The following is a 16,200-nucleotide window of genomic DNA, read 5'->3' as shown; positions in this document are numbered from 1 at the left end:
ATCAACCCCACAGCATTATGGATCCTCCACCAAGATTAACTGTTGGTAGGGTGTTTTTTTTCCTTATAAACTTCATTGTGTCGTCTGTAAACAAACTGTTGCTTTGCATTGCCAAAAAGCTCTATTTGTCACAACCACAACAGTCGGTCCAGCAGACGGCACAACAAGCACCAACAAGTGGATGGGAAAAGGGGGAAGAAGGCCCTAATAGTAGGGAACGAGGGATGGGGCACTACCTAACTCAGTCTGTGCCTATCTCTAAGCTCCCCTAACGCCCTAGGCGGGTCCTTCCCACCCACCCCGCCACCGTCACAAACCTGGTCCCTAGCTGTCACTTCACTTAACCCTGGCTAGTGCACTGGCCGGCAAGGACGCTAGCATCACCACTGCAGACTATGCAAACACAGGAGATAGTGAAAAGCACGAGACCGATAGGGAAAATGCATGAATAACTTAGCTCCAGACACCGCTGCCAAGCTCCACAACAGAGGACACGGAAACAGGACCCCGAACTCCACAGAAGTAGCCGAGTCAGCGCTTACGCTAGAGAGCTTCAACTCCACGGCTGGCATACATAGAAAACTCTATAACCAACTGAAAAGTCCCCATCCTGAGAACGGCCGACACCCGATACGGTCCGATCACCCGAGAACTTCAGGTCCCAGATGCGTACTTCCACTTGCTGCTTTTAGTGGGCACCCACACGTACTCATTCACTCACAGATCCGGACTTGAACGTTTATTTCCACGTGTACGTTTACCAACAGATTGTAATTTCCTTGAGGAACAAACAACAGAGGCGTGCCCCCATGTCACCAAACTCACACTCTCGCTACATTCAGGATGAGAGGACATCGAGACTCAGGGTTTACTTGTGGTGAGGGTTGAATCCTGCCCCTATTTCCCGGTAGCACCTTAGCTGCCTCCTCCAGAGAAGAAGGGGTAGGTTTGAGAAGAATGGCAGAGACAGCTTCCAGGCAAGAGTCTTTACAAGACTGGTCCCAACTCACCACTTCCCAATCTATGACCGGATTTTGTATCTTCAGCCAGGGAAGGCCTAAGATGATGGGAGTTGGCATACCCTCCAAGACGTAGCACAACAGGGACTCTTCATGAAGAGTCCCTATACGCAGGTTAATATTGTCTACGACTTGGGTCAGACTTCTCTGGCTGAGCGGGACATAGTCAATTGCATGAATGGAAATGGATCTCGCCAGCATCCTACCGATCAGACCGTGGGTATGAACAAAGCGAGAATCCACTAGATTGACCCCATCTCCACTATCCACAAGAACCGGTACCGTCTCATTCTACCCACCAACCGCCACTTCAACAGAAATGGAAAACTGAGACGTGAAAGTGGAGAAAATGTACACACCCTGGTCGCCTCCCTCCATACGACCAGGGGAACGTGGCTTTGGTGATGAAGTACCAACTTTGGCGTGAGATGGGCAGACATTAATGTAATGATCCGTAAGACCACAATAGAAACATCCCCCCATCCCACGGCAAACCTCAGGCAACCCAGTTTATGAAGAGACTCCTCCCACCTGCATAGGTTCGTCCATCTGCACCAGTGAGTCCTCCTCCCTAGAAAGAACAACATGGGGTAGATTCGGTGTATGTCTCTCCCTGAGGCGTCTATCCACCCGGATAGCAAAGGCCATGGCGGCTGCCAACGATCCAGGAGTAGCATACTGCACCAGAGTATTCTGAAGCCTAGCTGACAGACCCTGACAAAAATGGCTCCTAAGAGCAGGGTCATTCCATTGCGTGTCAGTAGCCCATCTCAGAAATTCTGAGCAGTGCTCCTCAGCCGGCCCCCCTACTTGATCTTACGGAGTCGAGACTCCGCCAAGGAGATGCCATTAGGATCCCCATACACCAGCGCCAATGCCGCAAAAAACTCATCCACCGACCACAAAGATGGTGAATCGGTCAGCAGGAGAAGGCCCAGGATTGGGGATCACCCTTGAGAAGGGAGACTATAATCCCCACACGCTGTTCCTCACTCTCTGAAGAACAAGTGCAAAGCCTGAAATATAACTTACAGGCCTCCTTAAAGACCAAAAATTTACCTCTCCCTCCAGAGAACCTGTCAGGAAGAGATCTCTTGGGTTCTGATTGAGCCAAGACATGAGCCGAGACCATGAACCCAGACACCTGCTGAAGCTGCTGTACCACCTGAGACTGCTGCTCCGTTAACTCATTCGTGAGGGTCTGGATTAGGTGAGCCAAAGCCTCTGCTTGCGCCATAGTTCACCGGAGGAATAGTACGGTTGGTGATAATGTCACGACCACAAGAGTCGGTCCAGTGAACGGCACAACAGACCCCAACAACGGGATGGGAAAAGGGGGAGGATGGCCCTAATTGTAGGGAATGAGGGATGGGGCACCTCCTAACTCCTTTGCCTATCCCTAAGCTCCCCTACCTTTCCCCCCCTGCCGCCGTCACAAACCTGGTCCCTAGCTGTCACTTCACTTAACCTTGGCTAGTGCACTGGCCAGCAAGGATGCTAGCATCACCACTGCAGATTATACAAACACAGAGGATAGTGACAAGCACGAGACAGACAGGGAAAATACACAAGTAACTTAGCTCCAGGCACCGCTGACAAGCTCCACACAACAGAGGACACGGAAACTCCACAGAAGTAACCGATTCAGTGCTGACACTAGAGAGCTGCAATTCCATGGCTGACATACATAGAAAAATCTATCACCAACAGTCAGCTGATGCATCATGTGACTATTTAAAGGATGATGGGAGTGGTCACCACCAACATCAGCTGACCTAGCAACTCCGCAGCTTGCAGCAAGGAAAACTGACATTAACCCTTGCTTGCATGAAAGCAAAAAACAATGTTTAAATTAAAGCAGAGCTGTCACGAATCCAAAAATGGATCATGACACTATTTTTACAAAATGAGGGAAAAGGAAAGCCAGCTCACCAGTATGCTGTGCACCTTGTTCGTGGAACTCTTCTGCTCGGAGTTGCCCCAGTCTAGGGTGTAGTCTTGCTATTGTGACAGTATTTTTGTTTTATCTGTCCACAGAACATTTTCCCAGAATAATTGTGGTTTGTTAAGGAACTCTTTGGCAAAGATCAATTGTTCCTTTTTATGTCTTTTCTTCAGAAATAGTTTCTTCCTTAGTCTTCGCCCATATTGCTCTGCTTGGTTTAGTGTGCAGCATATGGTACCGTACTTGTTGAAACCATGACCCCAGACTGTTCCTGGTTGGTATTCAGGTCTTTGGATGTTTGACGTGGTGTTTTATCCACCATTCACACCAACCTTCGAAGACATTTCTTGTCAGTTTTCTTCTTTCCCCCATGTCCAGGGAGGTTCTTGTTTCATGCTTGGCAATCTTCTTAATAACAATGCGCACTGTTGAAACTGGGATACCAAGGTCTTTGGAGATTGGCTTATACCCTTTGCAAGTCTTGTGTTTGCTAATTATAACAGTTCTAATGTTCTCAGACAGCTCCTTTGTCTTTACCATTGTGACAAAGGAACAGGGCCTACCATGTGGCATTTTAAAACACTGAAGTCATCATTCATTGGCTAATTCATGTCACATGGGCCTGACAATTAATCGGAGGTGGTTCTCATTTGTGATTTACCACAGGTGAGTCAAGATGTGCTTCCATACTAATTTAATGTAAAGGGTGCCAATACCATTGTCACAGCAAGCTTTAGGTTAGGTTTTCTAATTTTCCCTTCTATTTTATTTTGTTTTAAATTATTGTTTATCACTTGCTCTTTTGTATTTAACATGAGTGCTCTATACAAAAAAACTTTCACTTGATTCATTTTTTCCAGAAGATATTCCACATTATGTACTTAAACTTCATGGGTGCCAATAACGATGAGCAGGACTATGTATGTGTGTGTGTATATATATATATATATATATATATATACACAGTTAGGTCCATATATATTTGGACAGAGACAACATTTTTCTAATTTTGGTTCTAGACATTACCACAATGAATTTTAATCAAAACAATTCAGATGCAGTTGAAGTTCAGGCTTTCAGCTTTCATTTGAGGGTATCCAGATTAAAATTGGATGAAGGGTTTAGGAGTTTCAGCTCCTTAACATGTGCCACCCTGTTTTTAAAAGGACCAAAAGTAAATGGACAATTGACTCCAAGGCTATTTCATGGACAGGTGTGAGCAATCCCTTCGTTATGTCATTCTCAATTAAGCAGATAAAAGGCCTGGAGTTGATTTGAGGTGTGGTGCTTGTATTTGGAAGGTTTTGCTGTGATGGAAACATGCGGTCAAAGGAGCTCTCCATGCAGGTGAAACAAGCCATCCTTAAGCTGCAAAAACAGAAAAAACCCATCCGAGAAATTGCTACAACAATAGGCGTGGCAAAATCTACAGTTTGGTACATCCTGAGAAAGAAAGAAAGCACTGGTGAACTCATCAAGGCAAAAAGACCTGGGCGCCCACGGAAGACAACAGTGGTGGATGATCGCAGAATAGTCTCCATGGTGAAGAGAAACCCCTTCACAACAGCCAACCAAGTGACCAACACTCTCCAGGAGGTAGGAGGTAGGCGTATCAATATCCAAATCTACCATAAAGAGAAGACTGCATGAAAGTAAATACAGAGGGTTCACTGCACGGTTCAAGCCACTCATTAGCATCAAGAATAAAAAGGCTAGACTGGACTTTGCTAAAAAACATCTAAAAAAGCCAGCACAGTTCTGGAAGAACATTCTTTGGACAGATGAAACCAAGATCAACCTCTACCAGAATGATGGAAAGAGAAAAGTATGGCGAAGGCGTGTTACAGCTCATTATCCAAAGCATACCACATCATCTGTAAAATACGGCAGAGGCAGTGTGATGGCTTGGGCATGCATGCCTGCCAGTGGCACGGGGTCACTAGTGTTTATTGATGATGTGACACAGGACAGAAGCAGCCGAATGATTTCTAATGTATTCAGAGCCATACTGTGTGCTCAGATCCAGCCAAATGCAGCCAAACTGATTGGTCGTCGTTTCATACTACAGATGGACAATGACCCAAAACATAAAGCCAAAGCAACCCAGGAGTTTATTAAAGCAAAGAAGTGGAATATTCTTGAATGGCCAAGTCAGTCACCTGATCTCAACCCAATTTAATCTGTCCAATTACTTTTGGTCCCTTTAAAAACAGGGTGGCACATGTTAAGGAGCTGAAACTCCTAAACTCTTCTTCCAACTTTAATGTGGATACCCTCAAATGAAAGTCTGAACTTCAACTGCATCTGAATTGTTTTGTTTAAAATTCATTGTGGTAATGTCTAGAACCAAAATTAGAAAAATGTTGTCTCTGTCCAAATAAATATGGACCTAATTGTGTGTATATATATATATATATATATATATATATATATATATATATATATATTTGTGTGAAAAAGTGTTTGTCCCCTTCCTAATTTCCTTTTCTTTTGCATGTTTGTCACACTTAAGTGTTTCAGATCACGAAACAAGTGTAAATATTACACACAGATAACACAAGAAAACACTAAATGCAGTTTTTTTTAAATGAAGGTCTTTGTTATTATGGGAAAAAGAAATCCAAACCTACAGGGTACTGTGTGAAAAAGTAATTGCCCTCCCCCACTTAAAACATCACTATGGTTTATCACAATTGGAAAGCTGAGTTCAAATGCCTTAGCCACATGTAGGCCTGATTACTGCCGCACCTGTTCTCTATCAACCCATAGCATATGCTATAATTGTGAAACATCGAGGAGACTCGTTGGGCTTTGTTTTTGGAACTCACATAGAAACAAATAGAGAAAGCCATATATGCACGACCACCTCCCAATCCCACGGGGTATGGAGCACGATCAGTAATCTGTCCTGAGAGCAGCCCAGGTCACAGAAAGTCTCATCTCCTTTTGACATTTATGACCCTTTTCCCTGGATATGCCATAAAAATATATATACCTTACATACTCGAGTATAAGCCGACCCGAGTATAAGCCAAGGCTCTTAATTTTGCCACAAAAAACTGGGTAAGCTTATTGACTTCAGTATAAGCCGGGTATGCATTTTCCCCTCATCCCTGTCCTGTATGCATGGCTCCCCGTCCCTATCCTTGTATGCATGGCTCCCCGGTCCCTGTCCTTGTATGCATGGCTCCCCCATCGCTGTCCTTGTATGCATGTTTCCTATTAAAAAAAGCAAACATCCTACTTACCTTGCCTGCACACCCTCAATGCATCTCCTTCTGACGCCAGCAGCTCTTCCTGCCGAGTGATCACTTGGCCCCAGCTCATTAAGGTAATGAATATTCACTCTATGCCTATGGGAGTGGAGAGGCATGCATTTTCATTACCTTAATGGACGGGGCCACGTGATCGCTCAGCCGGAAATGCTGCTGGCGCCGGAACCAAAGAGGTGCAGCGAGGGCCCGCAGGAAGGTGAGTAGTCTTCTGGAATCCGGCGGCTGCAGGTGTCACTGTGCGCGCTATAAGAGAAATGAATATTCCTATCTCTTTAGCATCAAGCACAGTTACAGCCGCAGTCACCGGCTCCTGCCTCTGTAACCCACCCCTCCCCCGACGGCCCGCTGGGACAATTGACTCGTTTATAAGCCAAGGAGGGCGTTTTCAGCACAAAAAATGTGCTGAAAAACTTGGCTTATACACAGGTATATACGGTACTCCAATATTTTATTTGATGGACAATTGACTCCAGAAAACTTAAAAAACAAGAGCTGGCTCAGTGTCTAATATGCTTAGCTCAATAAAATGATATCCAGCTCATCAGATCATATCCGATTGATGTTCCACCAACAGTTATTTTATTCTGTTGCTGAGAACAATTAAAGTTTTTTTTTTCTTTAACTTGCTATCCTGGCACCAAACTTTCCTTTTTTCCTTTAAATGAAGGCTTTTGTAATACTTATTCATTATTGCATTGTGCTGCACACAAGCCTGCATGCTTAAATTATGTCACAGTGAGCCCCTTCTTAATGCCAGTCTACTGTCCCCACATTATTCTGGCTCATTACGCTGACTGCTGAAGACGCCATTGTTTTCTGCATAGTGATGTTCCATTACAGGTGTTTACTGACGATAACGCACGACTTGCATGGCTGTGATCAGTGCAGGGCAGCGCTGCCAAGTTACACATGTTTAGCATTCCCCGGGACACTATTTGGCAGATGTAACTGAAATTTGTGCAGAGAAACAAGGAATAAGTCAACATCACACAATGCCCTTTCATATTTAACTGTTTCTATTGCTGCTGTGGTTCTTTTGACTGTAGAAAAGATATGGCAAAAGAGTGCAAAGCCCATATCGCCTTTGTGACCTATACACAGAGGAGAACGTAGCAATGTAGGCTGAATGTGTACGTTACTGCAGCGCTAGTAAAATGCTGGCATGTTGACTGAATGATTTATGATCATATCGACAACAGAGCAGTGAGTATTCAGGAACCATTGGGGGATGCTGTGTACATTAAAATACCTTTTAAAATTGTGACTCTATCTATATCTGAACCCTTTAGGCCAGAATAGCCATTGTTGGGACACAATAAAATAGTTTTTGTTATTTTGTCATCGTTAGTCATTTGCATAGACATTCATAAATGTGGCGTTCTCTCGCACATGGGCCCTTTGTAGTCAGAATTTCACGTGCATGGTTTGTTTTCAGTTGAAAACAGTGCCACCTCCAGGATAGAAGACGTATTACAACATAGTGCAGTATAGAAAATTTGAATGTTCTTTATTTTTTTATTAGTTCTTTATATTTAAAAATTGCTGGATTTGTTACATTGATATAATCATATTCTGAGGCTTAAAGGGAACCTGTCCAAAACTTTTAACTACCCCTCCGCCAAACCACTAATATAATTGTGTAGCCCATTAAAAAAGTCAAGCAAGTTATTATTATTTATTATTATAGCGCCATTTATTCCATGGCGCTTTACATGTGAAAAGGGGTATACATAATAAAAAAGAGTAAAGGAGTAAAGTAATCTTAAACAATACAAGTCACGACTGGTACAGGAGAAGAGAGGATCCTGCCTGCGAGGGCTCCCAATCTACAAGGGATGGGTGAGGATACAGTGGCTTGGTCGATCTGTGATTACTGCAGGTTGTAGGCTTGTCAGAAGAGGTAGGTCTTTGGGCTCTTTTGAAGGTTTCAGTGGTAGCCGAGATTCTGATATGTTGTGGTAGAGAGTTCCAGAGTAGGGGTGATGCGCGGGAGAAACCTTGTAATGGGGAGCCAGTGCAGGGATTGACAAAGGAGAGAGACCGGGGAATAGCGGGGGGACAGGTGGATTAGTCAGGCAGCAGAGTTTAGAATAGATTGGAGGGGTGTGAGAGTGTTAGAGGGGAGGCCACAGAGCAGGAGGTTACAGTAGTCAAGGTGGGTGATGATGAGGGCATGGACTAGGGTTTTTGCATATTCTTGGTTGAGGAATGTACAGATCTGTGAAATGTTTTTGAGTTGAAGTCAGCAGGAAGTGGAAAGGGCTTGGATATGTGGTTTGGAAGAGAGAACAGTGTAAAGGATTACTCCGAGGCAGCGAGCTTGTGGGACTGGGGAAAGTGGGCAGCCATTTACTTTAATGGATAGGTCCGTTTGGGGGGGTCGAGTGAGATGGGGGAAAAATGATGAATTCTGTTTTGTCCATATTAAGTTTTAGAAATCTAGCGGAGAAGGATGAAATAGCAGACAGACATTGTGGGATTCTGGTTAGTAGGGAGATGATATCTGGTCCAGAGATGTAGATCTGTGTGTCATCAGCATAGAGGTGATACTGAAATCCATGAGATTCTATGAGCTGTCTAAGGCTGAAGGTGTAAATGGAGAAGACCAGGGGCCCTAGGACTGAACCTTGCAGGACAACGACAGGAGGAGAGGTGAGGAGGTGGTGTGCGAGTGGGAGACCCTGAATATCCAGTCTGTAAGGTATGACAGGATCCAAGATAGGGCCAAGTCTGTGATGCCAAGAGATGAGAGGGTCTGTAGGAATAGGGAATGGTCCACGGTGTCAAAGGCAGAGGACAGGTCCAAGAGGAGGAGGACATAGTAGTGTCGCTTGGCCTTGGCGGTTAATAGGTCATTGGTGACCTTAGGGCAGTTTCAGTGGAGTGGTGCAGCCGGAAGCCAGATTGTAAACGGTCGAAGAGGGAGCAAGAAGAGAGGTGGGCGGACAGTTCAAGATGGATGTGTTGTTCCAGTAGTTTTGAGGCATAGGGGAGAAGTGATATAGGGTGATAGCTAGATACAGAGTATGGATCAAGAGAGGGCTTTTTGAGGATAGGTGAGATTGAGGCATGTTTAAAGTTTGAGGGGAAAACACCACTTGTTAGTGATAGGTTGACGAGATGGGTTAGGGTTGAGATGAAGACTGTGGTGAGGTTTGGGATGAAGTGGGATGGGATTGGGTCAAGTTCACAGGCGGTGAGATGTGATCTTGAGATTAGAGTGGAGAGTCGATTTTCTGTAATGGTGGAGAAGTTTGTTTTGGAGGAGGAGGGCTGGGCAATTAGGAGGAAGGGCTCTGGGGGTTGTCAACCAAAACTGTCTCTGATATTAACAATCTTCTGCTTGAAAAATGAGGCAAAATCTTCAGCTGAGATGAGTGGAGAGGGAGGAGGTGCTGGGGGATGGAGGAGAGTATTGAAGGTGTTGAATAGCTGTTTAGGGTTGTGAGACAGGGAGGATATGAGAGATGAGAAGTAGGTTTGTTTTGCTGCAGTGAGTGTGGCCTTGAAGGTAGTGAGGGACACTTTGAATGCGATGAAGTGCTCGTTGGAGTGGGATCTTTTCCATCTCTGCTCAGCAACCCTGGAAGCCCGCCTCAGTTCTTTGGTCAGGCTGGTGTGCCAGGGCTGTCTCTTGATTATGCGCGCTTTGGTATGTGTGAGAGGGGCAACCGATTCCAGAGCTGCAGCTATTGTGGTGTTATATAGAGCGTCAGCGGCATCCGCATTGTGTAGGGAACTTATGTCTGTAAGAGGGAGAAGGGATTCAGAAAGTGAGTGTGGATTGAGATGTTTAAGATTTTTGCAAGGGTGTGCAAGTTTGTGGGGTGGGGATTGTGGATATGGAGAGGAGAGGGAAGAGAATGTAAGTAGGTTGTGGTCAGGAAGAGGTGAGTTAGAGAGGTTGGATAAGGAACAGAGGCGGGTGAAGATAAGGTCCAGTGTGTGGCCATCTTTGTGAGTGGCTGCAGAAGACCATTGATTGAGGCCGAAGGAGGAAGTGAGAGATTGAAGTTTAGTGAGAGTGAAGTGTCAAAGAGGATGTTGAAGTCGCCCAAGATGATAGTGGGGATGTCAGTGGATAGGAAATGAAGTAGCCAGGTGGTGAAGTGGTCGAAGAAGGTGGTGGCTCGCCCTGGAGGGCGGTAAATGACAGCCAGTTGGAGGGGGAGTAGATGCGCACAGAGTGGACCTCAAACGAAGGGAGAGTAACGGAGGGTGGCAGTGGGATTGGAGTGAAGGAGTAGTTACCTGACAGGAGAAAACCAACTCCTCCGCCATGCTTGCTGCTGGGGCGGGGTGTGGGAAAGTTGGAATCCACCATTCGAAAGTGCAGCAGGAGAGGGTGTGTCAGAGGGGGTGAGCCAGATTTCGGTGATGGTGAGGAAGGAAAGTTTGTTAGTAAAGAAGAGATCATGGATGTTGGAAAGTTTGTTGCAGAGTAAGCATAACATAGAGCTCCTGTTAGTGAGACTGGGGAAGCGGGGGGCTGGGCGAATGGTTATAAGGTTAGAGAGGTTACGGAAAGTTGTGATAGAGCGTGGATGGGAGGTACAGTAAAAATGACTGTGGGAATGTGGTGAGGAGGACCAGGATTTGGAGCAGAGAAAGTGATAGCAGGTGGGAGCAGGAGAGTGCATGAGAGGGCTGTCTATGTTTGGAGACAGAGGATTGTATGTTGAGGAACAGTTCTGTGGAGGAGGTGAGATGGATGGGTAGGATTGAGAAAGAGATGAACAGTTCCTTACTAGGTGTAGGGATTAGGGGGGTTATCAGAAAGTGAAGGATTATAGGGGTGAGAGTGAAAACAAACAGAAACATTGTTTACAGTGATTTTCCAGTTACCTTCAGTTTCCTTCTGAAGGTTGATTCCTTTATGACTTTAATGCACTTCCAGCAATTTGAAATAGCATTTTTGGTGCACTTCTAGGGCCTCTGCCTCGTGCTGTATTCCCTATCTAGTAGCACTCTCCCCTAGCTAATTGACAGGTCGTTTGCTCTGGTACACGGCCATTGGCCTGTCAATCAGCCCAAGGAGGGTGCAACTAGGTAGGGAGTACAGCATGATGCTGAGAAGCTAGAACTGCACCAACACAGCCCATTGCACTTCCATACATATCTTTACAGTTGGAACAACACTTTTGGGTCATATTAACTATCTTAACTTTGAAAGGGCTAAACAGTCATATACCATATTTTTCGCTATGTAAGACGCACTTTTTTCCCCCAGATTTGGGGGAAAAATGGGGGTGCTTCTTACAATGCGGATATACCTTATCTGTGCTGCTGCTGCGGGTGTCCGGTGCTTGCCGCCGTGATCTGTCCCTGATACTGCCGCCGCGCTCTGTCCCCCGGTGATTGCTGCCGCCGCACTCCGTCCCGTGCTGCGTGGGGGGCTCTGCCATTCCATCCATGCTTTCCTGTGCGTGTGCGGTGGATTCCTTCCGGGAAAATGGCGCAAATGGAGATCTCGGCACTGAAATCTCGGGTGCTTGGGCATGGAATACAGTGAATATTCATTTCTATTTAGCAGTGGGAACAGGAGTTAGCCGCAGCCATCGGCTCCAGCCTCCTGTGACCCGCTGCTCCGCCAATGCTGCTCCCCCACCTCCTCACCACTGCCAGAGCCGGTACATCCAGACTATAAGACGCACCCCCATTTTCCTCCACATTTTTGAAGGGAAAAAGTGTGTTTTATAGTCCAAAAAATACGGTAGTTATCGTCCAAACCTGGCAATATAGGTGGAACTGGCCAACTCTTCAACAGATAATGTCAGGGTAGATAAGCATTGGTCATTTAGAATGGGCATTTTCTTCTCTCTCTCGAGATATGCCGCTGCCAGAGGTGTTGGACAGTAGTTTACTTCTCTCTACTGAAAACACATGAACGCTGAGCATTTCTGTATATGGGGGAGTCTGAGAGATACCTGATGAGGACTGTTTGGACGAAAGTGATTGGAGTTTCCACTACCAGCAAAAATAGTGCAGTCTGCCTAGAAACCATGATGGACTTTTTGTGGCATCTTGGTCAGCCAAGATTCTCCTGTATCTGTTCATTAACAGAACCAGTTGTGCTCTCTTGGCAGCACTGAAAGGATAGACATCAGTTTGTAGTATTAAAGGAGCCAGATAAGGGATGTTGGCAGAGTTTGGCATAGTTTAGAGAAACATAGTCTTAACCTATATGTCAGAGGGTATTGACTTTCATAGTACTGTATAATACAATTAATATTTATATAGCTACAATTTATTCCATTACAATTTACAATACAGTGGGTGCATGTACAAAAAATATCAGACATTGGAGTAACACATAATTCACCCAATCAAACAAGATGAGTGAGGGTCCTGCTCACAAGAACTTACAATCTTTAAAGAAGTAGGGGAAACTTGACAGGTAAAAAGTGCTTGTATTTTATGACCCAACCATCTTTTATAAAAAAAAAAAAAAAAATGTTATGCTTGTAAAGTTGCATGAGGAGATCACTGGCTAGTATATCTGTATGTACAAATGTGTTATTAAGTGCAGGAAGGTTAGGAGAGGCTGTTGAAAGAAGGGACCAAGTTCTGTGGAGAAATGAAGGAAGGGGGAAAAAAAGGAAAAGTTAGATCTGTGATTTCATAAGTCTGCCTAAAAAAACATCTTTAGACAATGGGATTTAACATGTTTGTCTGGGATAGTGCATTCCAGAGAGCTGGTGCAGCGCGAGAAAAGTTTTAGAAAACTGAGATTGCAGTTTGGATTATGGAGAATGTTAGTGGTGGACAGATGAGAGATGTAGGTAGGTGGAACATTATAAAGAGCCTTGCAGACAAGAGTGATACATTTATATTTTCTTTTGTATTTACTAGACCTCATGGACAATATACTTTTGGGCCCCTACAGCTGTAAAATATCAGTATGCATAAATCCTAAGTAAAATATTTAAATAAAAAAATACTGGAAAATGTCAGAAATGTGCAAAACCTAATATTATGAGCTGAATTGTACATATACTTTTACTTAATGAGTTATAAGATTGTACTAATGGACGTTCTCTTCTGGTTTGCTTATATTTGCAGGAAAGCACGTACTGCTCTGGAAAGATCTACCAGACACTGATGAAAAACAGGAAGGCCTATTAAACCTGTATGAGAATGAGCATGAGGTTTATCTTAGATGAAGTTGGATTTCTCTACAGAAGACTGCGATACTCCATGTTTTTAATACCTTTTATTTATATAGAATTACCATATTTTGCAGCAGTTTACATTTCAACAATATTTGCAAAACAGAAAAAAACATAAGGAAGAAAAGGAAGTAATTTTATGCCAGTAGTGTGTTCTAAACACCAATATACTGGAATCTGAGTTATTTCTACAAAAACAAAACTATGACAAAAAAGTCAGGAGTCCTTTTACATATACCATTTATTTTTAATTAAAACAAACCTCTCTTGGACTAAAGTAATCTTTAAAAATTGCCTTTATGATGTTGCAGTACATGACTACTACAGACCTCTCTAGTGAAGAGTATGGATGTTGATTTCGGTGTTTTATATGTGGATATATTATATAAAATGATAATATATTTTCCAAAAATTTTTTGCAATTTTTTTATATTGTTTTATATGTCAGAAGTGTCCTGTATACATCAGTAATTTCTGTGAAAAACTACTAATCCTACAATTTAGTGAAATATTTGGTTGAATGGTATACAGCGATAGATTATTCTGGAAATGTAAGACTATGTTCACACGTTGCGTTTTTGCTGCATTTTTTTTTCTGCAAATGTTAAAGGGGTTGTCTGGGCTTTTCACATAATCTCAGTGCATATCTGGGCTGCAGAATGCTGACAATAAGTAATTTACCTTCTGTGGCCAGTTTGCAGGGTTTCCAAGATATCATCTCTTGCTTGTAAGAAAAACGTCCAGGGGAGGTGTGTTCTGGCATTGAAATGAGAACTGGTCATTTCCTCCTACTCTACTAAAAACATGCCCTCTATAGCAACAACCCCATCCTCCATAGCAACAGGCCCTCCCAGACCACATGAACAAGCCTATCCCTCCTTACACAGTAACAGATCCTCCCCCTCTAGCAGCCTCAGTGCAGAGAGCAGGACCACCCAGCTGCTCCTCCCCCAGACACACGCTGAACAGTGTTCTATGGAAAGTGAAACTATTGAGGAGGAAACTGCTGTATGATTGCAGTGGTTTTATTCTACGCGTTTCAGGGGTCTCATGCCCCCTTCATCAGGAAATACCACCGCAGTGGTTTTATTCTACGCGTTTCAGCGGTCTCATGCCCCCTTCATCAGGAAATACCACTGTGGTATTTCCTGATGAAGGGGGCATGAGACCCCTGAAACGCGTAGAATAAAACCACTGCAATCATACAGCATTCTCCTGGAATTTGTCTAAAGCGGCAGCGTGGAATATAGCTACGAACTCCCTTTGGATTTATCATGTGAGAAAACATTGCATAGCACTCGGACCAGTGTTAATCTATGGGGCAGATCACATCTGCGATTATTTTCTCATGCCGAATTGGCATGAGAGAACAATCGCAGCATGCTGCGATTGGCACCGAGACTCGGACGAGTCTCGGCTCACCCATATAAGTCTATGGGTGCGAGAGACACAACGCACATCACTCTGATATCATCTGAGTGCGGTGCGATATACGCCGGCAGCGGAGGAGATGGAGAAATTACTTTCTCCGCCTCCTCCACATATGTGCTCTGATTCTCTATGGGCGAGAGGATCCGAGCACAGTAGCATTAGTAGTAGCACTAGTAACCCTCGGTCATTAGCATTTCGCATCGGATGCCATACTCTAGTGTGACTCCAGCCTAAGTAGGAAGCTCTCCTCCTGTGAGAAAACTGTGCCATTGTAGAAAAAGAGTGCCTGGCCATCAAATGGGCAATTGAAACCCTGAGATACTACCTGCTAGGCCTTAAGTTCTGGCTAGTGTCAGATCATGCACCCCTGAGATAGATGAGGGAAAGGAAGGGAAAGAATGCCCGTGTGACTAGATGTTTTCTAGCGCTTCAGGGTTTTAATTTTCATGTCGAGCAAAGGCCAGGGAAGCTGCATGAGAATGCCCTGTCCAGACTGCCCTGTTTAGCGAGTGAAGGTGACAAAACCCCCTGCTTTGGGCAGAGGGGGGGGATATGTGATACTTTCACTGGTAAAGTTCTGGAGGGGAGATATGTTTCACTACCCTTAATGGCATTACTGATATAAAAACCAGAGTTTTTCCTCCAGCACACTAAGGGCAGTGAGGGGTTAAGCTAATTGTTATAACGGGCTGGCTTTTATGTGGACATCCATAGAGTGGATGGGAGGATGTCCACCTTATCTACACCCCAGGGTGTGGTCTGGGGCTTAAGTAGCTGGCCTCCAAAGGCAGCAGTGTTCAGTGTCTGCAGAGGAACAACACTCCAGGGAAGTGTTTGTGCCTGGACTAAAGGACCTGAACTGTGGACAATGTTAACCCTGAGCAGGCTGATCCCCACTAGGAGAAGGACTGTTTTGTTTTGTTTTGCTATTTTGCCCTGATGGCCACCTTTACTTTTTTCCCAGCTTGGTTTATGCTGCATTAAATAAACCAAGGACGTTCTTAAAATGTTCCATTTCTACCTCTGTGTACTGCTGGGAGAGCTGCTCTACCCACATCTACCACACTCTATAAGATGTATGGAAATACTGTGTCCTCAAATTTCTCCCGCTCCCCATATTTTTCCACACCCATCCCTTCCTTGTATCCCATCTGTCCTCAAATCTTTCCACTAAATCTTTGGTGTCTTCAGCTTCAACGAAGCACTCAACACCAATGCTGCTTACGCCTCTGCGGCATCGGTTTGTGACGTAAGCAGCTTGAACTGATCACGCTGCTGACGTCGCCCTGACCCAGTGGTCAGGGCTTCAATTGTACTCACGTCTGAAAGACACAAGTACAATTTATCACTGGAACCAATGC

At 44.6% G+C, this 16,200-nt stretch overlaps 1 protein-coding gene across 3 annotated transcripts in view; it reads left to right on the top strand.

Moving 5' to 3' along the window:
* FAM72A (family with sequence similarity 72 member A) overlaps positions 1-14,501 on the top strand; it is a 32,828-nt gene extending 18,327 nt beyond the window's left edge. For 2 of the 3 annotated variants that reach the window (XM_073587332.1, XM_073587329.1), the window contains exon 5: positions 13,302-14,501. In XM_073587332.1, coding sequence (XP_073443433.1) covers positions 13,302-13,402 — 101 coding nt within the window. In that variant the 3' untranslated portion in view covers positions 13,403-14,501. The remainder of the gene's footprint in view (positions 1-13,301) is intronic. The other variant, XM_073587331.1, reaches the window with a different exon arrangement.
* The last annotated feature ends 1,699 nt before the right edge of the window (positions 14,502-16,200 follow it).

The sequence above is a fragment of the Dendrobates tinctorius genome, unplaced genomic scaffold (genome assembly GCF_039654945.1).
Source record: "Dendrobates tinctorius isolate UK_male_01 unplaced genomic scaffold, ASM3965494v1 ptg000098l, whole genome shotgun sequence".
Classification (NCBI taxonomy): domain Eukaryota; kingdom Metazoa; phylum Chordata; class Amphibia; order Anura; family Dendrobatidae; genus Dendrobates; species Dendrobates tinctorius.
Note: the sequence above shows the minus strand (reverse complement) of the source record. Positions and strands in the feature narration are given on the sequence as shown.